Source organism: Struthio camelus, chromosome W, assembly GCF_040807025.1.
Source record: "Struthio camelus isolate bStrCam1 chromosome W, bStrCam1.hap1, whole genome shotgun sequence".
NCBI lineage: Eukaryota > Metazoa > Chordata > Aves > Struthioniformes > Struthionidae > Struthio > Struthio camelus.
The window spans coordinates 57,813,510-57,841,088 of NC_090981.1; the positions used below are offsets into that span (position 1 = coordinate 57,813,510).

The 27,579-nt window shown below is 63.7% G+C and overlaps 2 protein-coding genes across 2 annotated transcripts; one reads left to right on the top strand and one right to left on the bottom strand.

Moving 5' to 3' along the window:
* Positions 1–2: 2 nt before the first annotated feature.
* Positions 3–11,514, top strand: LOC138064206 (B-cell differentiation antigen CD72-like). Its single transcript, XM_068925832.1, has 11 exons — positions 3–227; positions 2,866–3,050; positions 3,144–3,216; positions 5,456–5,630; positions 5,717–5,812; positions 6,095–6,184; positions 6,802–7,116; positions 7,355–7,503; positions 8,077–8,228; positions 9,166–9,333; positions 9,733–11,514. The coding sequence occupies exons 3-10, from the start codon at positions 3,151–3,153 to the stop codon at positions 9,308–9,310; spliced, it is 1,188 nt and encodes a 395-aa protein (XP_068781933.1). The 5' UTR covers positions 3–227; positions 2,866–3,050; positions 3,144–3,150; the 3' UTR covers positions 9,311–9,333; positions 9,733–11,514.
* Positions 11,515–11,525: 11 nt separating this feature from the next.
* On the bottom strand, positions 11,526–25,854 carry LOC138064205 (dual specificity testis-specific protein kinase 1-like). Its single transcript, XM_068925831.1, has 10 exons — positions 25,515–25,854; positions 17,123–17,244; positions 16,868–16,916; positions 16,462–16,608; positions 16,149–16,231; positions 15,593–15,683; positions 15,202–15,285; positions 14,635–14,724; positions 14,204–14,354; positions 11,526–13,826 (listed from the first exon to the last, which is right to left on the bottom strand). Exons 1-10 carry the CDS (start codon positions 25,758–25,760, stop codon positions 12,793–12,795), a joined length of 2,097 nt encoding a protein of 698 aa, XP_068781932.1. The 5' UTR covers positions 25,761–25,854; the 3' UTR covers positions 11,526–12,792.
* Positions 25,855–27,579: the final 1,725 nt, after the last annotated feature.

Sequence of the window (27,579 nt, forward strand, 5' to 3'; positions counted from 1 at the left end):
CTGGTTTCTGCAGAAGCAGAAGTTTGCTCAGAGCTGCACCAGATGGGACCAGTGAGGCACGGCCATGGGAACCAGCAGCCTCCCATTGGCCCCAGCACCACCTGCTTGTCCCCTCCCACAGCCCCGAAAGTGCTCACGATCCCCTGGGCCCATGGCAGGGTTGGAGTGGCACGGCCCAAAGTTGGGGCACTGGGCTGAGCCCTCGGCAGATCTGCAGAGCCCAGCAGGTAAGGACAAACTCAAATCACTTGGTCAGGGGTAGAGCAGAGCCAGTTGTGATGCAGGAACATGTTGCTCTGGAGCTGGTCCCTTTAAAGATGGAGAAGGCCCCCTCTCTGGGCTTTGCTCCTGGATTTGGGCATTGCCATTTTAGGGGAACAGAAACACAGAAATACAGGAAATTACACTTGAAGATAAGAAAACATATCTTTGCTGTGAGGTTGATTGAACACTAGGACAGGTTGCGCAGGGAGATTGTGGAGTCTCTTTCCTTGGAGATCTTAAAAAGCCATCTAGATAGTCTTGGGCAACCAGCTCTGGGTGACCCCACTTTAGCAGGGGGGCTGGACCAGAGGATCTCCAGAGGTTCCTGCCAACCCTTCAGCTGCTTCCTTGCCTTTCAATCAACCTCCGTCTGTCCTGGTGCAGGGGGTTTCTCCTTTCCAGCTGCAGGACTCAGCCTTTCCCTTGGTTGAACATCAGGTTCTTGTCACCCCACTTTACAGAATCACAGAATGGTTTAGGTTGGAAAAGTCTTCTAGAGATCATCCAGTCCAACCCCTCTGCTCCAGCAGGGACCTCTAGAGCATGTTGCCCAGGGTTGTGTCCAGATGACTTTCGAATATCTCCAAGGATGGAGATGCCATAGCCACCCTGGGCAACCTCTGCCAGTGCTCTGTCACCCTCACAGTGAAGAAATTTTTCCTCATGTTCAGGCAGAACTGCCTGTGCTTCAGTTTCTGCCCATTGCCTCTTGTCCTATCACTGGGCACCACGGAGAAGAGACTGGCCCCATCCTCTTGACACTCTCCCCCTTCAGATACTTATACACGTTGATGAGATCACCTCTCAGCCTTCTCTTCTCCAGGCTGAACAGGCCAGCTCTTGCAGTCTTTCTTCACAGGAGAGATGCTCCAGGCCCCTCATCATCTTTGTAGCCCTCTGCTGGACTCTCTCCAGTAGTGCCATGTCTCTCTTGTACTGGGGAGCCCAGAATTGGACACAGTACTCCAGGCGGGGCCTCACCAGGGTTGAGTAGAGGGGGAGGATCACCTCCCTCGACCTGCTGGCAACACTCTGCCTAACGCAGCCCAGGATACCATTGGCCTTCTTGGCCACAAGGGCACACTGCTGGCTCATGCTTAACCTGTTGTCCACCAGGACACCCAGGTCCTTCTCTGTAGAGCTGCTTCCCAGCAGGTCAGCCCCCAGCCTGTACTGCTGCATGGCGTTCTGCCTCCCTAGGTGCAGGACCCTGCACTTGCCTTTGTTGAACTTCCAGAGGTTTCCCGCTCTGCCCAGCTCTCCAGCCTGTCCAGGTCCCTCTGAATGGCAGCACAGCCTTCTGGTGTGTCAGCCACTCCTCCCAGTTTAGTATCATCAGCAAACTTGCTGAGGGTGCACTCTGTCCCTTCCTCCAGGTCATGGATGAATACGTTGAACAAGACTAGAGCCAGTACTGACCCCTGGGGGACACTGCTTGCTACAGGCCTCCAACTAGACTGTGCACCATTCACCACAACCCTCTGAGCTCGGCCATTTAGCCAGTTCTCAATCCACCTCACCGTCCACTCATCCAGCCTGCACTGTCTGAGCTTGCCTGTGAGGATGTGCTGGGAGACAGTGTCAAAAACCTTGCAGTAGTCAAGGTAGACAACATCCACTGCTCTCCCCTCATCTACCCAGCCAGTCATTCCACCAGAGAAGGCTAGCAGATTGGTCAAGCATGATTTCCCCTTTGGTGAATCCATGCTGACTACTCCCGATCACCTTCTTGTCCTCCAGATGCTTAGTGATGATCTCCAGGAGGAGCTGTTCCATCACCTTTCCAGGGATGGAGGTGAGGCTGACAGGCCTGGAGTTTCCTGGCTCCTCCTTCTTGCCCTTTTGGAAGACCAGAGGGACACTGGCTTTCTTCCAGTCCTCAGGCACCTCTCCTGATCTCCAGGACCTTTCCAAGATGATGGAGAGTGGCCTAGCAATAACATCCTTCAGCTCTCTCAGCACTCACGGGTGCATCCCATCGGGGCCCATGGATTTATGGATGTCAAGTTTGGACAAAAGATCTCTAACCTGATCCTCCTCCACCCAGGGAGACTCTTCCTTTCTCCAGCCTTCCTCTCTTGTCCCCAGGGTCTGGAATTCCTGAGGACTGGCCTTAGCAGTGAAAACTGAAGCAAAGGCAGCATTCAATAACTCTGCCTTCTCTATATCCTTTGTTACCAGGGCACCCACCCCATTCAGCAGCGGGCCCACGTTTTCCCTAGTCTTCCTTTTGCTATTGACATATTTGAAGAACCCCTTCCTGTTGTCCTTGACACCTCTTGCCAGATTTAATTCCAACTGGGCCTTAGCGTTCCTTGTCGCATCCCTGCACACTCTGACAATGTCCCTATATTCCTCCCTGCCCCACGAGACTCCTTCAAGTAGGTCAAAGTTAGCCTTTGGCCTGAAGAGGCCAAAGTTAGCTCTCCTGAAGTCCAACGTTGCAATCCTACTCATTGCCCTGCTCCCTCCTCGTAGGATCCTGAACTCCACCATGTCATGGTCACTGCAGCCAAGGCTGCCCCCAACCTTCACATCTCCAACTAGACCTTCTTTGTTTGTTAGTACAAGGTCTAGCAATGTACCTCTCTCTCGTGACAGGAGGAAGGAAAATATCGTGTCCAGCTTCAAAGAGGGCAAGAAGGAGGTCTTGAAAACTTCAGATTGAGCAGCTTCGACTCAGTCCCAAGAAGAAGATGGAGCACATCCTCCTGGGTGCCCAGTCCAGGCACAGGGAGGACACTGGTAGCTGGGGAGAGCCAAGAGGGATTTATCAAGGGCAAGTGGTACCTACCCAACCTGCCTGCCTGCTGCCATGCAAGGACTGGGTCAGGGACAAGAGGAGAGCCATGGGATTCCTTTATTCTTATCACTGCAAGGCTTTGGATGTGGTCCCTGCAGTACCCTCACTGGCAGACTGAGGAGACCTGTCCAGGAGAAGAGGATAATAAGGTAGGTGGAAACAGGGCTGGGTGGGAGGACTGCATGGGTTGTCATCAGTGGTACCCAGTCCATCTGGTGATCAGTCACTTGTGACATCCCTCTGGAGTTGATCCTGGGGCCCATACTCCTTAAAACCCTCATTGGTGCCCTGGATGCAGGATGGGGAAGGCCCTCAGCAAGCTGACGAGTGACATCAAGTTGGGGGAGTGGTGGGTACACTGGAGGGCAGGGCTGCCGTTAGTGGACTCACCAAAGGGGAAATCATGCTTGACCAATCTGCTAGCCTTCTCTGGTGGAATGACTGGCTGGGTAGATGAGGGGAGAGCAGTGGATGTTGTCTACCTTGACTACTGCAAGGTTTTTGACACTGTCTCCCAGCACATCCTCACAGGCAAGCTCAGACAGTGCAGGCTGGATGAGTGGACGGTGAGGTGGATTGAGAACTGGCTAAATGGCCGAGCTCAGAGGGTTGTGGTGAATGGTGCACAGTCTAGTTGGAGGCCTGTAGCAAGCAGTGTCCCCCAGGGGTCAGTACTGGCTCTAGTCTTGTTCAACGTATTCATCCATGACCTGGAGGAAGGGACAGAGTGCACCCTCAGCAAGTTTGCTGATGATACTAAACTGGGAGGAGTGGCTGACACACCAGAAGGCTGTGCTGCCATTCAGAGGGACCTGGACAGGCTGGAGAGCTGGGCAGAGCGGGAAACCTCTGGAAGTTCAACAAAGGCAAGTGCAGGGTCCTGCACCTAGGGAGGCAGAACGCCATGCAGCAGTACAGGCTGGGGGCTGACCTGCTGGGAAGCAGCTCTACAGAGAAGGACCTGGGTGTCCTGGTGGACAACAGGTTAAGCATGAGCCAGCAGTGTGCCCTTGTGGCCAAGAAGGCCAATGGTATCCTGGGCTGCGTTAGGCAGAGTGTTGCCAGCAGGTCGAGGGAGGTGATCCTCCCCCTCTACTCAACCCTGGTGAGGCCCCGCCTGGAGTACTGTGTCCAATTCTGGGCTCCCCAGTACAAGAGAGACATGGCACTACTGGAGAGAGTCCAGCAGAGGGCTACAAAGATGATGAGGGGCCTGGAGCATCTCTCCTGTGAAGAAAGACTGCAAGAGCTGGCCTGTTCAGCCTGGAGAAGAGAAGGCTGAGAGGTGATCTCATCAACGTGTATAAGTATCTGAAGGGGGAGAGTGTCAAGAGGATGGGGCCAGTCTCTTCTCCGTGGTGCCCAGTGATAGGACAAGAGGCAATGGGCAGAAACTGAAGCACAGGCAGTTCTGCCTGAACATGAGGAAAAATTTCTTCACTGTGAGGGTGACAGAGCACTGGCAGAGGTTGCCCAGGGTGGCTATGGCATCTCCATCCTTGGAGATATTCGAAAGTCATCTGGACACAACCCTGGGCAACATGCTCTAGAGGTCCCTGCTGGAGCAGGGAGGTTGGACTAGATGGTCTCCAGAGGTCCCTTTCAACCTAAATGATTCTGTGATTCTATGATTCTGTGAGACTTGCACTGACCTTACAGAGATGCTAGAGGGTGGCCTCACAATGCCATGGCCCTCCTCCACCAGTATCCTTGCATACCTATCCTGTCCCAGAAAATGCCTACATCAAGGTTAGCTAAGTGAGATGCCAAAGGGTCAGGGTGGACGAGGAGAGGCTGAGAGCAGAGGGACCGTGCAGTCTGAGGAAGGAAAGGTGAAAGGGGTCTTAATTCTGTTCGCAGTTGCCTGATGGGGGTTTGGAGAAACACCAGAGTTGGCGTCTTCTAGGAGAGGGATAAGTCAAGAGGCGGTGACAGATGTTGGAAAGTGGAACATTCTCATTAGATATGAAGAAAATATAGAGCAAGGCCCTGTGTGAGGATGGGGTGCTGGGAAAACTTCATTCTTGGAGGTCTCCAGGTCTTGATGTGTACAGCCCCAGAGCAACATGTTCCTGCATCACAACTGGCTCTGCTCTACCCGTTTCTCCCCGACCAAGTGATTTGAGTTTGTCCTTACCTGCTGGGCTCTGCAGATCTGCCGAGGGCTCAGCCCAGTGCCCCAACTTTGGGCCGTGCCACTCCAACCCTGCCATGGGCCCAGGGGATCGTGAGCACTTTCGGGGCTGTGGGAGGGGACAAGCAGGTGGTGCTGGGGCCAATGGGAGGCTGCTGGTTCCCATGGCCGTGCCTCACTGGTCCCATCTGGTGCAGCTCTGAGCAAACTTCTGCTTCTGCAGAAACCAGCCTCACTTCTCCTTTACACCCTAGAGAGACGGTGTGATCGCGGGGGAGCAAGAGCATCCCAGCAAAGCAGAGCTGGAGCCAGCGGGGCCCAGAGCACAGCCAGCTCCTGTCCACATGGCCCAGAGTGTGGTTTATGCTGACCTGAGGTTTGCCAAGGTGCCTGCGGGACGCAGCACGCCCTGCCAGGCACTGGAGGCAGGTGAGAGCCCCCGGGAGCCCCACAGCGGCCCGCCCCGGGCCCGGGCCCCACAGACTCACCCGCTCTCCCCTGCCTTCCTCCAACAGCCCTGTGCGAGGACGAGGCGGAGAGCCCCTACGAGAACATGCAGCCGGGGCAGGTGACCGTGGGACAGGACGGGCAGGGGGCCCGGCCCAGCCCAGGTGAGTGCCCAGCTCAGGGCCCGGGGCACCCTGGAGAGGCCCAGGCATGGGTAATGGGGCTGTATCAGGGAACTTCTGCTCACATCCTTGAAGAGAAGAAACGCCCACACCTTGCCATGGGTGGCACACCTTGCCTTTACTCTGCCATTCTACTGCCCTGCTGTCTGCACTGGCTCTGGGGCAGGAGGGCTGGCGGCTGCATGGGATTTCCAGTCTCACTGCTCTCTGCAGGGATGGTGGCAGTGGCAACAGGTGATGCTGGTGTCTGATTGTGTCTTGCAGGGCCCTGGCGCCGGCTGCGGTCCGTCCGTGCGGGGCTGCTAGCAGCCTGCCTGCTGCTGCTGGCCATTGCCATCGCCCTGGGGGGTTGTTGTGAGTAGGGGCTGCTCTGGGCACCGCTGGGGCTGTGGGGCGGCTGGGCAGTGGGAGGGAGAGGGAGGGAACTTTGCTGGGTCCCGTGGGTGAATAGCTGGGCAGACAGTTTCCCATTCAGGCTGCTCAGGGCTAGCACCAATGCCCAGTCTGCCCCAAGCTACCTTGTATCCCCTGCCCGTCACAGGCACCTCCCTTGCCTCCTGTTGCAAATCTTCCTTTTTACTGGTTCTCTTCCCTCCCATGCCAAATCCAGTCTTGCCTTGCTCTGCCTTATCTGTCTTCCAGCCTCATCTTTCCCCATCCCTGCCTTTCCCGGCCTTGCACCACTACATCCACCCTGCCCCTGCCCCTGTCATATGGTGTCCTACATGGTCCTGCTCCATCCTGTCTTGTCCTGCTTTCTGCTGCCTACCCCCTGACTGGACTCTTCCCTGCCTTGTCTTTCCCATCTTTCCCACCCTTCGTTCCCTTCCTTGTCTTGCCCTGCCTGACTCAGTCCTGCTGTGCCCATCCCAGCCGTGCCCACGCCGTACCCCGCACCGCGGGGCCAGTGCCGGCGTCCCCCTGCCCAGCTGTCCCGGCCCCGTCCCACAGCTCCTGCCCCCCGTCCCCAGACCTGCAGGTCACCCGCAGGCTGCAGGACGCCTCCCGGGCGCACGCGGCCGAGCGCGGCCGCCTCTCGCAGCAGGTGAGCGCGCGGGAGCAGAGCCTGGAGCAGGTGCAGCTGGAGCTGGCGCGGGCCAGAGCGGAGCTGCAGCGAGCGTGGCTGGAGGGCAACAGCAGCCGGCTGGAGCTGGGGAGCCTGGACACTGAGCTGGAGCGCGTCATGGGGGCCCTGGGGAAGATGGAGAAGGAGCTGCAGGATGTGAAGGGGAAGCTCAATGCCAGCGAGAGCACTGTGAGCAGCCTGCGCTCCTGTTCAAATATCGGTAAGGCCATGGTGGAGCAGGAATGGGGTGTCACAGGCTACAGGCAATCCTTGGCAGGGCAGCACTGAGTCAGGGGCACTGGCTTTTTTGCACTTGGTGGGGATGGGATGACCCATGGATGATATTATGCCTGGACCAGAAGGAGAAGCTGCAGAGCCTGTGATGTCTGCCGGGGAAATGCCAGGGGATGTTCCCGGGCCAGGCCGGGAACGCGCCTAAGTGCTGCCTGTGCCTCCAGATTGCTGCCCCTCAGGCTGGGTGATGTACAGGGGCAAGTGCCTCTTCCTGTCAGCGGAGAAGAAGACCTGGGAGGACAGCAGAGCAGAGTGCAATAAGAAAATTTCTGACCTCCTGATCACTAAATCCTGGACTCGCTGGACCGTGCCGGTACGGTGTGCAGGGAGCTGAGGGCTGGGGCTGGGTGCGTTGTGCCCCAGGGCACCCGGGCGCATCAGCACTGTGCCGGGGGAAAAGTCCTGCGGGAGTCCTGGGATCGGAGGGTGTGGGGCTGATCCCTGGAGCGCAGCATGACAGCATGGGGCCAGCACTGGGCGCAAGGAAGAACGGCTCTGCCTCTCACCTCCGGCCATGCATGGGCTGGAGCAGGGCACCTGAGCTGCTCAGACGTCCTGCCACAAGGAGCCCTGAGGCCAAAGGGCTGCGTGGGGAGATCACACCCCTCGGGAGACCCCTTAGCCGGGGAGGCAGGTCTACGTTAGCAGCCAGTAGTGTGGCTGGGTGAGTCTCATGCGCTTTTCTCTGCTGGGCTGGCTGTCGGCATGGGAGAAACGCTCACTGCAGGGACTCATTGCACTCTTCCTCGGACTGCACACACGATCCCTCTGCTCGGTGCCAGGCACACGTGCGCCCCTGTGGCCTCTGGAGAATTGTCCTTGCACAGGGTGAGGGAGCTACTTGGGGTCGAGAAAGACCACGTAAGGCTCCTTTTCCCTTCCCCAGAACTTCCTGAAGAACTCAGACACCCCGTACTGGATTGGGCTGTACAAGAGCAGCTTCCCCTGGTACGAGTACGGGTGGCTGGAGGAAGAGGATCCAGATGGTGAGGGTGGTACGGACGCCTGGCTATGGGTTGATGGCTCTCTTTATGAAAGGTACTTGGAGGCTGATTTGTGTGCATCCATTGCTGGAGAGGCGCAGACAGGGTAACACCCCCCGCCAGAAAGCCCTTCTCTTCCAGCAAGGCCTTAAGAAGCTTTTTAAATCCCACCAATATTCAGTCCCTGCCCTTGGCACAACTGCTGAGGCATAAAACAAGGTGGTGCTGAGGGGAGGTGGGAGCAGCCATACGTTGAGGAGCTCAGAGGCCATGCAAAGCCTTAGAGGGCACGTGCAGGGCCTGTGCGAGCAGGAGCCAGTGATAGGGGACAAAAGAAACCGCAAGTTTTATTTGGGGTCTAGACAAAGCATTTGAGCACCACATTTTCCTCCCACGTCTCGTCCTCAAGGGGCAATCAGGCCTTCCCGCCCGCAGAGCGGTGCGGGCTCCTCCCCGCCACGTGCACAACCTCCCCTTCTCACCGCCGCTTCCTCTTGCGGTGTCTGAAGGCAGTGGGGAGGAACAGGTCTGTCTCGCCAGGCGCCGAGTGCCCGGCCCCTGCCATGCCGCTGGCAGCGCCGGGCAAGGCAGCATCTCTGGCGGTCCAAGCCTCCTCGAGGATGACTGGCGTCCCCCCTCCCCAGGGCGCTCCGGAGCAAAATGTTCCCCAGCCTCAAGGGTGGGCAGCTGAGGTCCGAGTGGAGGGAGGCCAAGGGGAGTCACGAGCAATGCAGACCTCTCGGCAGAGGGATTTCTGGGCCTGGAGCCCCAAGGAAGGGCAGGGATGAGTTTCGGCCGGTGAAGTTAGTGAAGGAGGACTGGAGGACCCCCCCCCCCCCCCCCCCCCCCCCGCCCTTTGGCTGCGTCCTTAAAACCCTCCCTGAGCAAGCGTGCAAGGGGAAACCTGCTGCCGGTCCTGGCTGCCTGCAGCACTAAGCAGGGCTTGGTGGGACGGGCTGCAGCATCTCCCTGACGCGCCGTCTCCTCGCCAGGCCCTGGCAGTGGAAGCCCAATGGGTCCTGTGCCATAATAAGCCATGGGAACATCAAGCCCACTCAGTGCGCCAGTCCAGACGACCTGCACCTCTGGATCTGCGAGAAGGAGGCAGGCCCGAGCATCGCTTTCCTGTCAGAATAGCCGCCGGCCCCGCCACTGCTGCAGTGAGTATGTGAGCCCTCGCCTGTGCCTGGCTCTGCCGAGCCGCGAGCAGCCCGGGGGAAGCAGGGTGTGCTGGGCCCAGGGGGTGTGCGAGGAGGAAAGCGGGGAGCTGAGCCAGGCTGGGCTGGTCCAAGGAGCGAGCAGGAAGGACAGAGGGATGAAGATGCATCGCCAGGGCTGGACAAAGCCTTCGTTGCCCCGGCGGGGGGTCCCTGCTTTGCGGGAGCTGGGGGCAGGGAGACTCAAGTGACACCCAGCTGTGGGGCAGGAAGGGGACAAGATGGGGAAAACCCCTGTGCACATTGCCTTCCCCAGGAGGCGTCACGGCGCCCCGGCGGGAGGGGGGTGCCGGGGCAGCCAGTCACCGCGGGGCTCTCGTCGCCCTCTACCTTCCCTTGCAGCCCCCACGCCATGCACCTGCTCTGCTTCAGCACCGCTGCAGCCCCGCATGCCACCCAGGAGCCTGCCCCATCCAGCCTGGCCCTGCTGGCATGAGCAGCCCCCCTGCTTCGCCGACCTCTGACCAGGGGCTGCCCGGATGCCTGGGTCCCTCCCTGCTGGTCCCGCTTGTGCTTCTGATGAGGGGCACCAGAGCGGGACAGGGGCTGGGAGGTGGTCCCGTTGCTCCCTGCCGAAGCCCTCTGACAGCCGGCTTGGGGTCGGCGATGGTGCCTGCCCGGCGCGCGCGGCTCCAGCCTGCAGACTGGCCTTGGGGCTCTCCTGCCGCCAAAACCATGCAGCCGGCACTGCCTGCCATCACTGGCAGCGTCAGCCCCACGAGCCTCTCTCGGGTGCCCCTCCGCGCCCTGCACCCACTCATCCCAGCCCTGCAGGGCTGCTGATTTGGTGGGGAGAAGTCACCATTGTCCCCGGCCGATGCGGTTCAGCGGAGCAGTGAAGGCTCCGCAGCCCGGCCCTGCACCTGCATGGGGGCACTGCATGTAGGGACAGGAGTTGGGGGGGACCGGGGGTCTCATCACCTTCCCTGGGGCTTCCCAAGGCCTTTTCCAGCTCCAGGGCCGGTGCACCCAGCCCTGCCCGGGCTGCAGGACGCTTTGCCCTGCAGCATCGCCGCGCTGCTGGAGCGAGATGGGGACCACGGGCCTGGCTGCAGAGCAGCAAGCCCGTGAGTCCGATGCTCGGTGCTGGGAGCGCGGAGAGCAGCCCCATGAGGCAATAGCGCAGCGGGCTCTGCTGCGGGCAGGAGCGGCGGTGCTGAGGCAGGGAAGCAGAACCAGGGGGCGGCGCAGCCCCACAGCCTGCCCTGGCGTGGCTCGCCGGGGATCCCCTCCCCGTGGCAGGGACTTTTAGGCTTGCCGCCCCCACCAGCCCCTGGCAGCCCTGCAAGGCTGCCCGTGGCCAGCCAGACCCAGCTCGGGGCAGCTTGGCCTCTGCTTTCAGGCAATACACGGGAAAAAAAGCCACCTTAGCTCTACCTCAGAGACCACGGAGGGAACCTGGGTCTGAACGGGCTGTTGCCTGCACTTGTGGGTTGGGTTTTCTTGCTGATTAGGGAATAGAGCGGTAATCTTAGGATTATACTTTGTGACAATGTGCTTCAAAGCAAAAGCAACTCCAGCACTTGCAGCGGATAGATGTTTTGCAAGACAAGTCATCGGGCCTTTAAATAGTTGTGGCACATGTGCACATGTTAAGATAAAGCAAGATAGCACTGTGATGTAACGTTGCAGCAAGGCGAGTGCAAAGGAAATCATGTTCAACCAGGCGAAGACGCTCTCAGCTTATTATGGAGTTGTGTGTACCATATATAGTTGACCAATTAGTATGTAAATTAGTTTGCTTGAAGAGCAAAAGGGTGTTAAAGGCAGGCTTTTTGGAGGTGACACGTGCCATTCCTCTGTCTTGTCTGCTGGCTGAACTCACTTGGTAGCAATAAAGAGACATAGCTTCTATTTTGTTTGCTCTTTTGTGGTGCCACCAAGAACAAGAACTCAAAGGCATGTCTGTAACAATCCTAAATAATAACCAGGAATTTCACTGAAATGGTTTCAACCAAGACGGCCACTCTGGGGCCACCTGAAACCTGGGGCTGAGCCAGGTCTGAGTCGTGGTCCCCGAGGGACACAGCTGGATCAAGAGGTCCACCTGGAGCCCCAGAAAACGTGCGCAAGCTAACGCCAGCCTCTGGGGCTGGGCTTCCTTCCCCCTTCAAAGAGCATCTGAGAGACAGAAGCAGCAGCCCAAGGCGCTAGGACATTCAGTTTTATTGAACACTTTAAATAAGCTGGGTATATATTACTAGCAATTATTATTATTATTAATAATAATAAAAAAACACAAGAGTTTTGCATTCACCAGTGCATTGTGTGGGAGGCAGGGAAGCCGGCTCCCACCCTTGCTAGGGCCTGGGCGGCTTGGCCGTGCCGCAGACAGGCTCCTTCTCCCCCCGGCTGCTCCGCACCTGTCCGGGAGGCGCTGGCCGGCCCTGGGGGTGCCCCAGCTCAGAGGTGGCACGGGAGCACGGCTGCGCCCCCTGCCAGGCACGGTGTCGGGGCAGGACGGCACCCTGGCCTCCCTGCCACCACTCTCGCCGCCGCAGCCGCAGCAAGCGGGTCGGTGCGGGCTGTCCTATCGGCTCAGCGCCCACCCCGCCACGTCGCGTGGCCACCGAGACACCCCAGCCCTGGAAATCCTCCCCATGCACTGCCCCACTGGGCATCACCCCTCTCCCGTGCCCCACCGCATGCCATGACGCCTTTCCCCTCCTCCCGTTAGATATCTGAGACCAGGCACGCTCTCCACGCTTGCGGAGAGGCAGCGGGGACACCCCCCAGCCCGGCGGGGCCCCCCCAACACACACACATACACACACCGACCGCTCTGCCCCCCAGCCCCAGCCCGGCCCGGCTCAGCCCCCCGGCTGGGCGGGCAGACCAGGGGGTCTCCTGGTGCTCCGGGGGGAGCAGCGCCGGAGGCGCCGTGCTGGACAGGGGTCACTGCACGCCCCTCTGCAAGAGCCCGTGGAGGGGGCGAGCCCTTGGGGATGGGGGGCTCCCGCATCCGGGCTTTGAGCGGGGACAGTGGCGCTGCGGGGGACCAGCCCTGCCGCCCAGGGCGGCGCTGGCGCGTGCCCGAAACGTCGGTGTTATTGCACTTCAGCCCAGCAATGCCCCGGTGCAGCCCCGGGACCCCCAGCGGGGACCCCCGGGGCCGGGCACAGGCAGGGCAGGGGGGAGCCTTCTGCCCTCCCCAGCCACCACCGGCGCGCCCCAAAGGACGAACCCCACCGGGACACGAGCTCAAGCACCTCGGCAGAGCCCGGCCGCATCGCCATCGCGGCACCCGGGCATCACGGCCACCAGCAGGAGCCGGGGTCCGGGCGAGCTCGCCGCGACGGACCACGAGGACGCCCAGGGCTTCTGGAGCGGCCCCACGCTGAGGTCGGGGGGGGGGTCCGTGGGGTGCCCGGATGCATCCCCGGCCCCCGCGTGTCCCCAGCACTAGGATTGTGCTTCCGGCAGCTTGAGGCTGGGCTCCGCCAGGGCCGGCGCCTGGGGTTTCTGGTGGTAGAGGAGGCTCTTGGCCTCGCAGTTGAGGTTCTGGTAGCGCGGCGGGCTGGGCGCGGGCCGGTGGCAGACGGAGGCGAAGCTGAAGCTGAAGGGCCCCAGGCAGCAGCCGGGGCAGGCCAGCACCTCGTCCTGCTCCAGCGCGGCGCCGGGGCTGTGCCCGGGCAGCATGGCCGCGCGCTCCGTCCGCTCCAGGGCCGCCGCGCAGGGCATGCTGAGCTCGGAGAAGCCGCGCTCCAGCCCGGCGCCCCAAGCGAGGGGCTTGCTGACCACCACGTGGTTGTTGTTGAAGAGGAGGCCGTTGGGGGGCCGCGGCCCCGGCGGCCAGGGCCGGGCGCCCGAGGCCGCCGTGCTGATGAAGTTGCTGTTGGGGAGCGGAGGGAGCTCGGGGCTGTCGGGGCCGCAGTCCATCTGCTCCTCCGCGGCCGGCCCCGGCGGGGAGGTCGGCTCCACCGCCTCCGGTGCCCCGGCCCGGCCCGGAGCTGGGAAGGGGCTGCCAGGCCGGGGCTCGGCGGCGCGCGGGGGCCCCATGCCCAGCGCCAAGCCGCCGCGGCGCGGCAGCTCCGGGGAGGTGGGTAGCGAGTGGCACTTGCGCGGGGCGGCGGCGGGGGCCGAGAAGTCACACTGCACCTCCACAGCGGGCTCGGGCGTCACGGGGGTGCTGAGCTGCAGCGAGGCGGGAGGCGGCAAGTCGAAGGTGAGCGAGATGACGGACTTGCTCGGCGTGTCGAAGAGCTTGATCTTCCCGCCCTTCAGGTCCTCGCGCTGGGAGAAGGGGTTGACGCGTGGCGGTGTCTCCTTGGTCCTGGCCCCGCCGTAGGGCTCGGGCGGCCGCAGCAGGGCGGGCGATTTGGGGGGGAACATGTCGGACTGGCTGCGGGACAGGCGCTGGTCCGGCTGCAGGTGCTGCGTCCCCAGCTCGCGCAGGGGTGACTGCTCGGCGCGGCCTGACGCCCTCCCGGCTACCCCTGGGCGGAGGCACAGCAGCGGGTCACCGATGCCCCGGGGCTTCAGCGGGGTTGGCTCCTTGCTAGCAGCTCCCAGCACACGGCTGAGATTCGGGGCACCCTCTGCCCTGCACAGCCGCCTTGCTCCCGGGCAGCAACACCCTTCTCCACCGGCCCCCACGGTCTGGGCTCTCCCCATTCGGTTAGAAATAGGGGTCCATCCTGCGCACCCCTCATCTCCTTCCCCGTGGCACAGCCAGCCACCTGGGATGCCAGGGGGAGGACGTGACATCCGGCAGTCCCTGCCCCTCGCGGCCAACCCCGGCCTCTCCCCGGGGCATCCCCGCAGGGCTCCCATAGCCAGGGCCGCGCACTGCGGCAGCAGCCGACCCACGTACCGTTCAGCGCGGCCGCCGTCCCCGGAGCGGGCAAGCTCTCCCCGCCGATGAAGAGGGTGGCCCCAGCGCCCTCGGCCGCCAGCTGGTGCTGCAGGACGCCCTCCAGGCACTGTGTGATCTCCAGGAACGAGGGGCGGGATGTCGGCTCCATCTGCGGGCAGGATGGGTCCCCAGTCAGGTCTCTGACCGCCCCCCCCACCACCAGCTCCCCAGCGTCTCCCCGCACCCCTCCGCCCCGGGGGAGGCTCGAGGCTGGCTGCGCTCAGCAAAGGCAGCTCCCGGCCTCTCTCCACGGCCCCGGCGCGGCGCTGGCAGGGCTGCCCATCGGCCCGTCCCAGGCAGGGTGCAGGGGTGCCAGCAGCAGGAAAGGGGCAGCAGGGACCCCGCGCCAGCCTCGCGCGGCCCTGGGCTGGCCCCCGGCGGAGGCTCACACTGCAGCAGTGGAAAGCGAGCTGGAGGAAGGCCGCCGGGCAGTCGATTCCCACCATGTTGCGGAAAGTGGTGACGTCCAGGCCGAAGTCCTGTGCCGGGGAAAGGAGGAACGGTGAGGCCAGGTCCAACGGGGGCACCGCACTGCCCTGGGGGACCTGGCACAGCCTGGCCTGCCCCACGCTGCATGGGCTGCCACCACGGGCAGCAGGGACTCGGCAGCACCCTGGCACGAGGTCCCCGCACCCCAGAACAAGAGGGGAGCCTGGGGTCATCCCAAGCGGGAGGATGGCAGGACATAGATCCCTCCTCGCTCTCTGCCTGAATGCAAGTATCCCCCGAACCCACCTCAGACAACTTTGGGCTCTGAGTGTGCATCCCGCAGGCTATTAGCAGACAGCACCTCTCCCCAGGTACTTGCTGCCAGCAGACGTCATGGACTTGGCACCCTTGCCCCGAGAGGCAGGGCAACAGGTCTCTGCTCAGCACAGGGTGCTGGTCCCCCTTGTTCAGTGAATCAGCCCCAGTGCCACCGCACACTGCCTTCCCACCCCATCCCAAGGAGTCACCTCAGTGCGGGGCAGGTAGTCGGGGTCAGCGGGGACACGAGCGATGGTCTCGCACAGGATGATGCCGTAAGCGAACACATCGGCCTGCAGAGAGCAGAGAGTCATGGGGCAGGTCTTGCAGCCCTGAGAGGATGGTGCCACCCTCCTGCTAAACCCACAGCTCCCCTCCGCCCCAGGGATCAGCATGGGCGGTCCCTGTTATCCAGCACCCCCAAGCTGGCGGCTGCAGAGAGCAGAGACACCAATTGCCTCTGCGCATCTTGCGCCCTTCACATGTCCAGCTTTCCCAGCCTATGGGCACCTCCAGGTCCACCAGGAACCTGCCCAGGAAACCGCCCGCCGCAGCACAAGCCTCGATAAAGCACCACGCATGGCAGCCCCAGGGCATCACCTTCTCATTGTAGATCTCCCCTCGCAGCACCTCAGGTGCCATCCAGTACGGGGATCCCACGACAGCCAGTGGCTCCTTCTCGCTGCCCTCGCTGCAGGACACAGCAGTGACGTTATGGGCCACCCAAAGCCCCCAGCCTCTGTCCCATGTCCCGTCCTCCATCTGGGACAGCCCAAATCCCCATCTCCCTCTCTCTTCCTGGGCTAACCCTTCTCTTCCATGCACCCCATCCACCCCACAAACCCATGTCTCCCTACCAGTGGGACCACCCTTCTCCTCCATACACCCCATGCACCCCACAAACCCATGTCTCCCTACCAGTGGGACCACCCATTCCATTCCTTTCTCCTTCCCCTCCTAGCCAGCCCCCACACATGTCCATCCACTCGGTGTGTCCCTGCCTCTGGGGATTATCCGTACCTCCCCCCATCCCTCCCTTTCTAGTTGCATCCCAAATGTCCATCCCTCTCTTGGGAGACCCCACTCCTGCTTCAAGCAGGTCGGAGGACTCTTGCTCCAAGGACAGGGATGGGACAGGAGGATGCTCCCCACACACCTGTAGGTGGGAATCTTCTCTGCCAAGCCGAAGTCGCCCACCACGGCTGTGTAGCCGTTAGCCTCGCAGCGCACCAGGCAGTTCTGGGGGCAGAGAAGGAGCCCCGTCACACTGTCTCACAGCCACCCCAGCCTCTCCAGACACTGCTCCCCCCGGCAGGGCAGCCAGCTGTGACAGCCTGGGCAGTGCCTGCCAGCAGCGCTGCCCAGGCCCCTTGCTCCCTGGTGTGCGGGCACCTGCCTGGGGCAGAGCTCCTGCAGGCCGGCCCTGCGAGATGGGAGCAGGGAAACGAGGGTGGCTGGATGCTCCATACCTTGGAGGTCAGGTCGCGGTGGAAGATGCCCTTGGAGTGTAGGTAGCGCAGGCCACGGGCAATGTCGAGGGCCAGTTTGACACGCATGGACCAGGAGAGGGGCACAGGGCTGTCCAGCAGCTGCTCCAGGTTCCCACCGTTGATGTACTGATGAGAAGAGCCAGGCCATCATGCTGCTGCATCCCTCCCAATAAAGCCGGATCCCCATATCTCTCATCACCTGCCTTCCTCCCCCTGCACAGAGCATCCTGCAGCTACCCATGGCACAGCCCCCCAGCAGACCTTGCCTTGCACATGTGCCACAGGCGAAGAAAATGCCCCCACTGCTATCCCCAGCCCCTTCGCAGGCCAGCCTGGCCCTGCCCGCGGGAAAGCCCCAGACTCACGGCCACCGTCCTGCTCTCACCTCCGTCAGCGCGTGCAGCTGTCCCTGGTGCACACAGACCCCCATGAACCTGGGAGACAGAGAGGGCCCTGAGGGTGGGCACTGCATCAACCATCCCCATGGGATAGCCCAGCCCCAGCGGCAGCTCCGACTCCCCTAGACAAGTGCTGAGGACATGTCTCAGGAAAGGGGCATCCTCAGCCCACCTGCCCCAGAAAAGGGGCAGCAGCAAGGCCTTGGGGGCATGGATGACGGAAGCCCGGGAATAGGTCCTACCTGAGGATGTTGGGGTGCGAGAGACGGTTCATTAGCTGCACCTCTCGCAGCATGTTGCCTCGGTTGCTTGTCAGCTTGTTCATCTTCAGCACCATGATCTGTCCTGACTGGCGGTGCCGCACCTGGGAGGGAGGTGCACGGGGAAGCTGAGGCCCACGGACCTCTGCAGCCCCCGCACGCCACCCCTCTGCCAGCCAGCCCCATGGCCGGGGCATGAGCACCCAGTGCCCACTCCAAAGGCCCCAGACCCATCTCCAGCCACGGGGCTGGAGCCGAGCACCTCACTTGCCCAGAGCATGGGCCCCCCCCAGGAATGGGAGCATCTCGATGCACAGCAGCACCCCCAAAGACCTCAGTGCCGATAACACACAACGCCACCCTCCCAGGGCCACCTGGCTTGTCCCCACTAGGCTACGCTGCCCAGCACTGCCAGAGAGGCAGTGGCAGCTCCTGCAAGTTGTGATGCCGACCCCGCTGCGAGGACAGGCTGGGTGCGGGTTTGGGGCACACTGGGAAGGGGGGAACTAGCTGGCTTTTCTGGGCCAGCATCACAAGCCCAGCCAGATCCCGTCAGCACAGGACAGAGGGGCCGCATCGGTGACGGCTGACGTCGCCCCAGCAGGCGACCCCAGCCCCAGCCCCGCGGGGCACAGCGCTTGGGCCAGGCTATATATTTAGCTTGCCCCAGCCCGACGCTGCCATGTGAGCTGGGGGGCTGGCTCCCCGCCAGGAACAGCAGCTGGGAACGCGGCCAAGCACGGACACCCACCCCGTCCTCCTGGAGCCCCCGGCACACGCGGAGCAAGGGGCGCGATCCCCAGCACCGTGCTGAGGGGCTGAGCCGGCACTGAGGGTCTCCTCCGGAGCGGGTGCTCGGAAACGGACAGCAGCCCCCTTGGAGCAGCTGCCGGCCGGGGATCACCCTGGCCGGTCCCAGTGGCCCCCCAGCGCACACCGAACCGCGCACGGAGACGCAGGCATTCCTCGGCGCTGCCGTCAGCTCCCTGCTCTTGTCCTTTTTAGTCGATGCTGTTTGAAGCTGCTGCGCCGGTGCCAGCCCCTGGCCCGTCCCACATACCCCTACCCCAGGATCGCCTGCCTGGCCAAAACACAGGGGGCTGGCTAGAGGCCGCCGGGTCTGAGCAGCCAGCCGGAGGCAGGATCGGGGAGCAGAGCCCCGGCCCCTTTCATCCCCCCACCGCCGCGGCTCAGACCCCACGGCCGGCAGGGCTGGCCCCAAATGAGTCTGTTTTCAGCACAGGGTTCCCTGCGCCCCTGCCCTGCCCTCAGCTCCGCACGGGATTGCTGCAGGCCACCCTGGAGGGGCTGCGCCTCGGCTGGAGGAGGCCGGGGCTCCCCACATGCACGCTGCAGAGGGGGGGCATGCCAGCGACATGCATGCCCAGCACGGGACATGACTGTCCCCTACCCCCTGCCCCCATCACGCGGGGCAGGAGGTTGTTGCTGTGGGCCCTCGGCGGCTCGGGCAGGCATCGCCTTGGGAACATTTGCCCTGGGGCACAAGCTGAGATGGGGACTCATGCAGCACCCAAAACCCGGGGGATGGAGAGCAGCTCCCCCTAACCAAATGGCTTGGGGGGAAATTAGGTTTTTATAAAGATCCCTCATTGCATTTTGGTGCGCCAAGGCCAACCAGCCCTAGGCAGGGTCAACGTGAACGGCAACGGCCCAGCCTGACCCTGCTCTGCCACTACCAGCTCATGGAGTCTGCTGCGAGGCCCTGAATAATTCAGCAGCCGCCTGCCTGCGGGCACCGCGCTCAGGTTACACCTGCGTCACCTCCCAGGCCAGCCCCAGCTGGCCTGCCGGGTCCCCCGCCTCCAGGGCACGGGCCACGCAGCGGGGCAGGGAGGAGGATGGGTCCGGGACAGGCAAGGATGGGTTCCCACCAACACCCAATGCCACCGCTTGCCCCCACCACATGTGGGGCAAGGGGAGGACAGGTCCCCCCATCCGCCAGCACCCCAAAGAGCAGTCGGGAGCTCAGGGGGATGGTTTCGAGTGTGTCCTGCCCCGTGTCACCAGCTCCCTGTCCCCTGCTGGCGCGGTATCGGAGCCCGATCAGCCGGTAAGCTGGTACCGCGGAGGGCACGCTGGGGCAGCGGGGCACCTCCCCGGCAGGGCACCCACCCGCTCTGCGCCAGCCGGCTCCTGCTGTCCCCGCGTCCCCGGGGCTCCCTGCACACGCGCAGGCAGCACGAGGGGCAGGAGCCGTGTGCCCGAGCTGCTGCCCCGTCCGCACCGCTGCAGCGGCCGTCCCTCCACCCCACCTGGCGTGCAGGGCTGCCGGATGCAGCGTCCCAAAAACGAGGCTCCCAGCCTGGTCCCAGGCACCGTGCACGCTTTAAGGAGGGGGCTCGCCTGGTCGGAGCGCTGGGCAAAGCATCAAGCATGACGCCAGGCCCGGCTGATGGAGAGGGGCAGCTGGAGAGGCTGCGCCAGGCTCCAGCTCCCCGCCGAGCCCCAGGACCTGCCCGGGAGCACCCAGCTGCTGCCGCCCCCCCTCCCCCCCCGGCGCCGGGTGCTCCCTGGCAAAGGCGCAACGCCGCTGACCTGGCTCGCCTGACAGCGACGCTCGCTGCCTTCCCACGCCGAGTGGGGCTGGCAGGACCGGATCGGTCGGTTTGGCTGGCACCGGGAGCTGCCAGGCGCCAGCGCCCGGCTCGGCGGCAGACTCGGCGCCGTGGGCCCGCGAGCCGGGCGCCCACGACGGGAATGCCTCGCGGCGCGCGCCGCGCTTGGCACGCAGCAGCGGTCCGCCCTGGGACCGGCCGCGTCCCGGCCAGGAGCAGCGTCCCTGCGTCAGGGAGCAGCCCCCGGCGGATGCCTCCTCGGCCCCACGTGCCCGCGTTGTGCCCGTGGCCTAATTCCTTGCTAATAAGCCTCCTTCCATTTGCAATTGGCTGGGTCAGATGCCGAGTGCAGCCGCAGAGCGTCTAATGCCTTTAATCCTGGAGGAAGGGAATGACATGGGAGCACAGCCGGGGGGAAGGGAGGTCTGGCGAAAGCCTCCCAGGGTTTCTTCCGGGGACCCCGTCTCTCCAGCGGCAGGGCTGTAGGTCTCTCCAGCACATCCGTCCGCAAGGCAGAGCCATGGGGCAATCTGGGGGACCCCCAGCGACGCCACCCCTAACACCCAGGCGGATGTGGGGAGCCCCCCAGAGCATCACCGGGAGCTGGAGGGAGAGGGCGAGGGGTGCTGTGAACAAAGCCGGACGCCAGCCCTCCTTGCCCTGCAGACCAACCGCTGCCGCATCCTGCCAAGAGCAGCCGCAAGAGGATCCTGCGGCCGGGGGGACGGACTGACACCCTGCCCTGGCCAGGCTCAGCTCCGCAGCTCAGGCTGCAGGTGCACGAGGCAGCTGGGGGCCCCGCTGCCCCCCGCCGCTGGCACCCAGTCCTGGCCTGGCACCCGGCTCCAGGACGAGCCAGGCACCCCGGCTGCAGCGCGGTGCCCGCTTGCTGGGGCAGGGAAGGCTGCAGGGGCTCCCAGGACAGTCCCACCCCATGCACCCAAGGGGCCAGGCCTTGCCTAGGGTGCCCAGCACCCGGTGCTTGCTTGCAAGACCGCATCCTGCGCTCCCCGCGACCTGTGCCGACGCCTCCCGCTAGGCCAGCGGGGAAGGGGTTACGCTCTCCCTACGCGCGCACGGCCTCCCACACGTGTCTGGCCTCTGTTTACACGGCCGCGGCCAGGTACTAGCCCCCTCCCGCACCCCGGACACCCTTCGGGAAGCAGAAGCAACCCCCAGGACACAGCAGAGCAGGGAGCGGGCTGACCCCAGCCTACCTCCGGGCCTGCCAGAAGGGGGTTTCCTTCTCCCCCCCGACCCCAGCCAAGCCCGAGCAGGGGCAGCAGCGATTCCCCAGGGCGATATGCGTCCCCCCCCCCCGTCTCCTCTCCACGCTCTGGCAGGGCGCCCAGGAATCCCAGCGCATTCCCCGGAGCTGAGCTCAGCCGGGCAGCACCGCGCGCCGGGCAGGCCGCCGGCCCCCACGCAAGGGTCGGCCGAGCCGTCGCTCCTGCCCTCGTCTCGCCCGCGCCGCCCCTCCGCCGGGTGCCCGGGAGCGACGACGCCGGGGTACGGCGACCGGTGCGCTCCCCGTCCCATCCGCCGCCCGCGCGCCGAGCTGGGGGAAGAAGGGACGGGGCTGGCTGCAGCCTCAGCTTGGGCACGAGGGATCTGCGCTCTTTCAGCAGCGGAAATTAGAGTCTTATTTAAAGAGCACGCTAATGAGAGCGAGCAGACGGCCCGCTCCCTCGGCGCAGCCCGCGTGCCCCTCTAGACTCGGGGCTCCCCGGGGCGAAGCCCTCACCTGGCCGCCGGGGCCCCGCGCCACAGCCAGCCCCCGGGACCCGCTCGGGTTGGGGGGGGGCTTGGGGGTCCCAGCAGCCCGCTGCCCCCTGCGCCCAGAGGCCGCTCCGCAGACAGGCCACGCGCCCAACGTTCGCCTTCACGCCTCGCCCCGGGAAGCCCGAGCCGCCCCGTAGAGCGAGGCGGGAAGGACGCGGTTGCAACCCCAGCGGGCGCTTATGGAGGCGCAGGGTGCAAATGCCATCGCTGCTAGGGATGGCCGGGTTCGAACTCCCGGGGATGCCAGCAGCGCAACAGGTCTTTTACCGGGTGGGACTGGAAAACCTGCTCATTAGGCAGAAAAGGCAGGATCATTCAAGAAATACTTCCTCTCGGGAAGCGAAAGGAGCCGGCAGCCAAGGCTGCGCCGCGTGAGGGCTGCTAGCAACCGGGCAGGGCACAAAACGCCCACCCCGAGGAACGTTTTGGCGCAGCAGCTTCCGCCCCCTGGCACCCTCGGGAGCGCTGGGGCAGCGCGCGCGCCGCGAGGGCTAAGCGCCCCGTGACGGATCCGGAGAACTTCCAGCGGGTGCAAGGCCCCGGCTAGTCAGCACAAAGCGTTTCCTAGCGCTCAGGGCTCCTGACCGGCGACAGGGAGGCTGGGGCTGCTCCCAGCTCTGCGGCTGCGGCCGGCTGACTGCGGCAAATTCACTTCCGCCCTGCCTGCCTTAGTTTCCCCAGCTGCGCCGCCTGTGTCATGCCACTCCACCCTCCTTCGTGAAACAAGGCAAGGTCCATTGATGAAGGGCACCAGATAAGAGCGCGGGAGTCGTGTCATTAGTTGCACCGGCGATTTGGGAGTACATAGGAAATCTCAAAGGTTGGTGGAGAAGCGAACAGAGGCAGGGCAGGCGACATCAGGGCGGCAGTTATCACTCAAGGTCTGTCCACGCAGGAAGGTTTTAATTGCAGCCAAACGCCCCACGGCACGGTGCACACGGGGCGCTCACTCAGCCGAGCACAGGGAAGCTGCCTCTCTGGAGGGTGGGGGGGGCCGAGGCATAACGGGCAAACAGAGCTGGATGGAGCAAAGACCTCTGCATACAGCCCCACGAGAACAAAGCCAGGAGAGGACCTGTAGCCTCAGGGCCTGCTTTAGACTGGACACGGAAAAGTTGGAGAGGAATTTGGGAAAGAGATGCAACGATGGTTTAAGGGCTAGAGAAAATGTCTGGCAGAAACCCACCAGGCTCAATCTGCTCAGTCTGTCAAAGAGACAGAGAGGTGGCTCACTGCCCTGTCTGTGCACCTGAGAAAACCAGTGGGCCTGGCACCTCTTAAATGGTGCAGAGAAAGGCAAGAAAAACCAGCTCTGTGACAGAACAGGGCAGCAGTCAGGGGCCAGCTCCCTGGGAAGAGGGCAGCCTCCCTCACCGGCAGCTCCGGTCCACTCCGGACAGCCCAGGAGCTGCACTTAGCTCAACCAAGCTAAGGCTCAACCCACGGGCGAGTCTGGGGTATCCAGGGCTCAGACACGGTGAGCTAACGGGCCCTTCTGGTGCTCGATCGGGGAACGCAGTCAGACCCCCGTGGCAGTACCCCATTAGCCTGCCTGGCCCAGGCTCAGGCTCAGCTCCACACCGGACCCTGTCTGAAGCAGGGGTGAGCTACCTCCAAAGGGCCACACATGCCCAGGTCCCTTCCTAGTCTCCCACAGCCACTCGCAAAGAGCTCACGGACGCCAGCAGTGCAGAGAGGCAGCCCAGGCCTGGCTGGGGAGCCATGCGTGGAGGACAGGACTGGCGTGGTGCCCAGGCTTTTCGTGGGACTGGGGAGTACTGCAAGGCTGGAATGGGGCAGGACCCAGTGGCTGCATGGAGGAGGGAGCTGCAAGCGCCCACAGCCCTGGTAACTCTACGTAAGCAAGGGAGATGGGAGGCAAAGGGGTCTTCTCCTGCCCTGCAAAGCTGTACCTTCCTCGCTATAACTTATATTCTCCTCAGGGCCTGTGTCACACAGCCGAACCCCGGGGCAGACCTCAGGCCTGCCTCACAATCCTGCTGAGATCTTGGACTCAACCCCTTGCACGCCACACGAGCACGAAGCCCCATCTGGCCCCCTCCTGCCCTTGCCTCCTTCCCTGCACACACACACTTCGGCTCCTGCTGCCCGAAGCAGCTCCCACCCCAACCTCCACAGCTCCCCTAAATCCTACGAGCATGCGGCCCTGCAAGGATAACAACCACCTAAGGGGGAGAAAGATCGTTTTGTGGACTCCTGCAGGGCCTGGAGAAGCAGACACAGCAAGGCCAGGAGAGACCGTGACCTGGCACAGACACGGCAGAATCCATTATTAAAGAGCTATATCCGCGCCTGACATTATTAAATGCCTCCCTCTGCTCCAAGATGCTGCCGCTCCAGCCACACGCTCCAAGCCAGAGATCAATAGCGGGAATCCGGCCAGCGCAGAGGCCATAGGCCGCAGGAAGAGGAGGGATCACAAGGAAAAGGGACCCCTCCGCACATCTGCCACAGCACCTCACAGGAGTCCTGCAGCTGAAAGGAGCTGGGTTTCAGGATTTCCCAGCTCCCCAGGCTAGGCTGGAAGGGACCCCAGGCTGAGCTTGCCAGGGCAGCCGTACCGGGGCACAGCTGTCTGGCCAGCACACTGCACGCGGGAGCCGAGCCGGGAGCCTGGCCCTGTTCGGGGGGGCAGCACAGCGCTGCCAGGATCTCGGAGACCGCAGGGGCACCCTGGCCAGCCCAAAGATGCTCTTTGAGGGGGGTGAAGCCACAGGAAGCATGGCTTAGAGGTAATACTTGCCTGAAGGCTCGTGGCACCTTGAGCGACTCTAAGGACAAAAACAACACGTGCACACAGCTCCCCTTTGAAAGGGAGAGGCAGCCGTGGCAGCCGAGCACAGCGCAGCGCAGCCCCGCGTCTGCCGCACACCTCCCCTCACACCCCACCAGCAACACACGGGCTGGCAAGGTACCATCACCCCGCACCTCTGCAACCCTGTCGCCTCGCGCTGGGGAGCCCAAGCTCCACGCCAGCACCCATGCACCCCGAACGTGGGTGCAGGCCACGAATGTCCCCGCTCCAGCCGCTCGCACACCCGCTCTGAGCCACAGAGAGCTCCTGCAGGGGACAAAGGCAGCCACAGCCGGGGGCCGTTTGTGGGCAGCCCGACAGGGCCCAGACCCCGCGCTGCGCGACACTATCAAACTGCTCTCCCCGGCCTGGTCACCTTCAGCAGGCTCCAACAGGGCACCCCGCTCATCTCTGCTCAGCACAGGCTGGAGCAGGCCCAGCCCCAGGACTGGCAACACTGGAAATCACCTTGGACTCGCAGCAAACCCTGCCTGCATATCTTACCACAGGCACAGCCCAGCCCAATGCCGGGCCTGCCAGGAGCCAAGCTACCGGCTCGAGACAGAGGTCCACGGGCCAGGCCTGCCTGCTGCCCCCGGGACGCCCTGGCCCCCCAGGCAGCCCCGCTGCGAGCCCGGCTGCAGCGCTTCCCAGCGCGCTGCCTTCCCTGGCTGTAAACAGACCCGGCGCTCCCCTCCCCCTGCACAGAGGGATGGAGGAACAACAACATCAGCGGGGACAGACCTCCCCAGCATCCCAGGGCGACCCGGTCCCCTAAGTCCTGGCCGAGTAGCTTCAACCCCGGCCCCCTGTCCAGGCAGCACCTCGCCCCCATGCACAGGAGCTCAGCCCCCTGCCAGCCGGGAGCGCAGCCGGGCTGGTGTGGGCCTGCCTCCCCACCTAAGGGAGCTCGCCTCCCACCCAAGGGTGGCATAGGGGAGAGACATGCCTTTTGGGTCCCTCCAAGAAGGGGGACCTCCATGCCATGGAGGAAGCGGAGAGGAGGGGGCTCACGAGGGGCCCAAGGGCTGCCCACACCCTCACCCCTCGGTGGCGGAGCAGCCACCCTCCCGGCGCCCGCTACGGCGAGCGGGTTGCCACCCCAACACCGGCCACCCATGCCCTAGACAGGGGCAGGGTGGCAGGAGGGTCCCCCCCCACCCCCCGGGGCAGAGAAGACCCCCGCACCCTCCGCGCCCACCTTGAAGACCTCGGAGAAGAAGCCGGCGCCGATCTTCTCGCAGTAGAAGTCGTCGATGCGCGCCAGGGTGGAGACGGCGCTGCGCAGCGCCCGGTACGAGGAGGGCCGCAGCCGCCCGCAGCCCGGCCAGGGCCCCGCCGCCTCCCCCTCGCCCTCGTCGGGCCGCTCCCCGCGCAGCGCCAGCCCGGGCCGCCGCGCCAGCTTCTCCCACTCCATATCGGCCCCACCGAGCAGCCCCAACGCCATTCACATCGCCCCGCGGCCCGGCCCGGCCCGCGCGGCCCCCCGCGACGCGGGTGCTCGGTTCGGCCCGACCCGGCTCGGTTCGCTTCGCTTCGCCCCGTCTAGCGGCAGCGGCGGCGGCGCGGGGCCGGCGGCGCGGCGGGGCGCACGGCGCTCATGCCCGGGCGGCGGCGCGCCGACCCCCGCCGCGGCCCGGCGCTGCGCCTCCGCCGCCCCGAGCGCAGGCACCGCCGGGGCGGAGCCGGGGCGGGGACAGCCCTTAACTCCTTGGGCACCGCCGCTGCCCGCCCCACGGCCGATTCCCTCCCCCCCCAAAACCGCCGGCACCGCGGTGCCCCCTGCCCCGACGGGCGGGCCGTGGGCGTCCCGTCTCCACGCGCACCGGCCCCTGCCCCGGGTAGGGCTCGTGGGTGCGGAGCTGTTGTCTCGCCGTGCGCCGGGTCCCGGCCCGCGTGGATGGAGCCCGTGAGGTGCTCCGATGCAGAGCCCCTGCCCGGCTGGGCCCTGTTGACAGAGGCTCTGGTGCCCTCCTTCCCCCCACCCCGCTCATCGCCAGGACTGACCCTGTGCGTGCGGCAGTGTGTCTCCCTGTACACCCACCCCTGTGTGGATGGTGTCCCTGAGGGCTCTGCCCTCCCTTACCCCAGCCTAACCCCCAGCAGCCTGTACCCAGAGGAGAAGGGAGATGCAGCCTTTTGGTGATGGCACGTTACCTACAACCCAGCTCTTCTTGTGCCCATCACTGAGCTACTCCAGCCTCCCCTCCTCCCCTCCGTTTGGCATCCAGGGGGCTGGTGGCTCTTTTGGGGAATTCAGGTCCAATGGGCACCGGGCCTGAATCCTAGATAGGAGAAAAGCGGCACTGAAAGGAGACAGGAGCTGGGAAATTGCAGCTGGTGCTGAGGGTGCCTCTGGTTATGCCAACACACATTGGTGTCTGTGTGGGGTCTACTTCTCCTGCTTCTCATCTCTTCCTTTCTTCTGTTCTCTCCCTGGTTTCCTTCTGCTTCTTGTTCCCACCCCAGGCCTTTTCCCTGCTCCGCAGCTGATCTGTCCCGTCCTTCCTGCCCAGGGACTCCCTGTGGCTGGATCTGCTCTTGCTCCGTCCCACACATTGCTCTGCTGCTCTCCTTGGCATTCACCTGCCTGTGCTGGTACAGCCCTGCCCCAGCTGCCTTCCCAAGCACTGCAGCAACTCGTGCGCGCTGCCCTGCTGCGGCAGCCTCCCCACAGCTGTTTTGCTCCAGCTGCTTCCCTGACCACAGCACAGCTGTCTCCCCATGCCCTGCCTGGCTCTAGCTGCTTTCTGAGCTGGCGTGCAGCCTCCAGGCATTTACGGGCAGCCCCATACCCATGTTCCCAGGTGACCACAGATCAGGGGCCTTACTCCAAGCTCCAGCAGGGTGACTGCAGGGGGTGAGGGTTAATCCTGCCCAGCTGAGATGGCAATGCCTCTCTGCCGCATAGTGTGTCTCTTAACATGGCATTTTTGATCAGAGCTCAGCTCCCAGGTGCCACAAAACACAGTGTAGGCGCCACGTACCAGGGGCCAGGGCTCTCCTCACCCCAGGAAGGGAGTACGACCTTGTGGGTTAGAGCAGGAGAACTGAGCCTCTGATTCCCTTATAGTGAGAGCAGTCCTCTGCCCCACCAGGAATGCATGGTGTTCCCCTTATTATTGTATTTTGTTATTATTATGTCAGTAGAAGGGAGTCTGCCTGTGCAGGGCAAGTTTCCTGGGTGTGGGGAGATGGAGGCTGGGGCGGAGCTCTGCCAGCCCCTACCTCACAAGGTCTGCACTGTCCCTTTCCTCCTGCAGCTC

Bases quoted from the DNA above. Each gene is read 5' to 3' on its own strand.
- LOC138064206 (XM_068925832.1), top strand. From the start codon at position 3,151: ATGTGGTCCCTGCAGTACCCTCACTGGCAGACTGAGGAGACCTGTCCA. The intron at 7,117-7,354 runs GTAAGGCCATGG...CTGTGCCTCCAG, and splicing joins GCGCTCCTGTTCAAATATCG to ATTGCTGCCCCTCAGGCTGG. The intron at 8,229-9,165 runs GTACTTGGAGGC...TCTCCTCGCCAG, and splicing joins GATGGCTCTCTTTATGAAAG to GCCCTGGCAGTGGAAGCCCA.
- LOC138064205 (XM_068925831.1), bottom strand. From the start codon at position 25,760: ATGGCGTTGGGGCTGCTCGGTGGGGCCGATATGGAGTGGGAGAAGCTG. The intron at 17,245-25,514 runs GTGGGCGCGGAG...CCTCCCTCCCAG, and splicing joins TCTTCTCCGAGGTCTTCAAG to GTGCGGCACCGCCAGTCAGG. The intron at 15,286-15,592 runs GTGATGCCCTGG...TGCTCTCTGCAG, and splicing joins GGGAGATCTACAATGAGAAG to GCCGATGTGTTCGCTTACGG.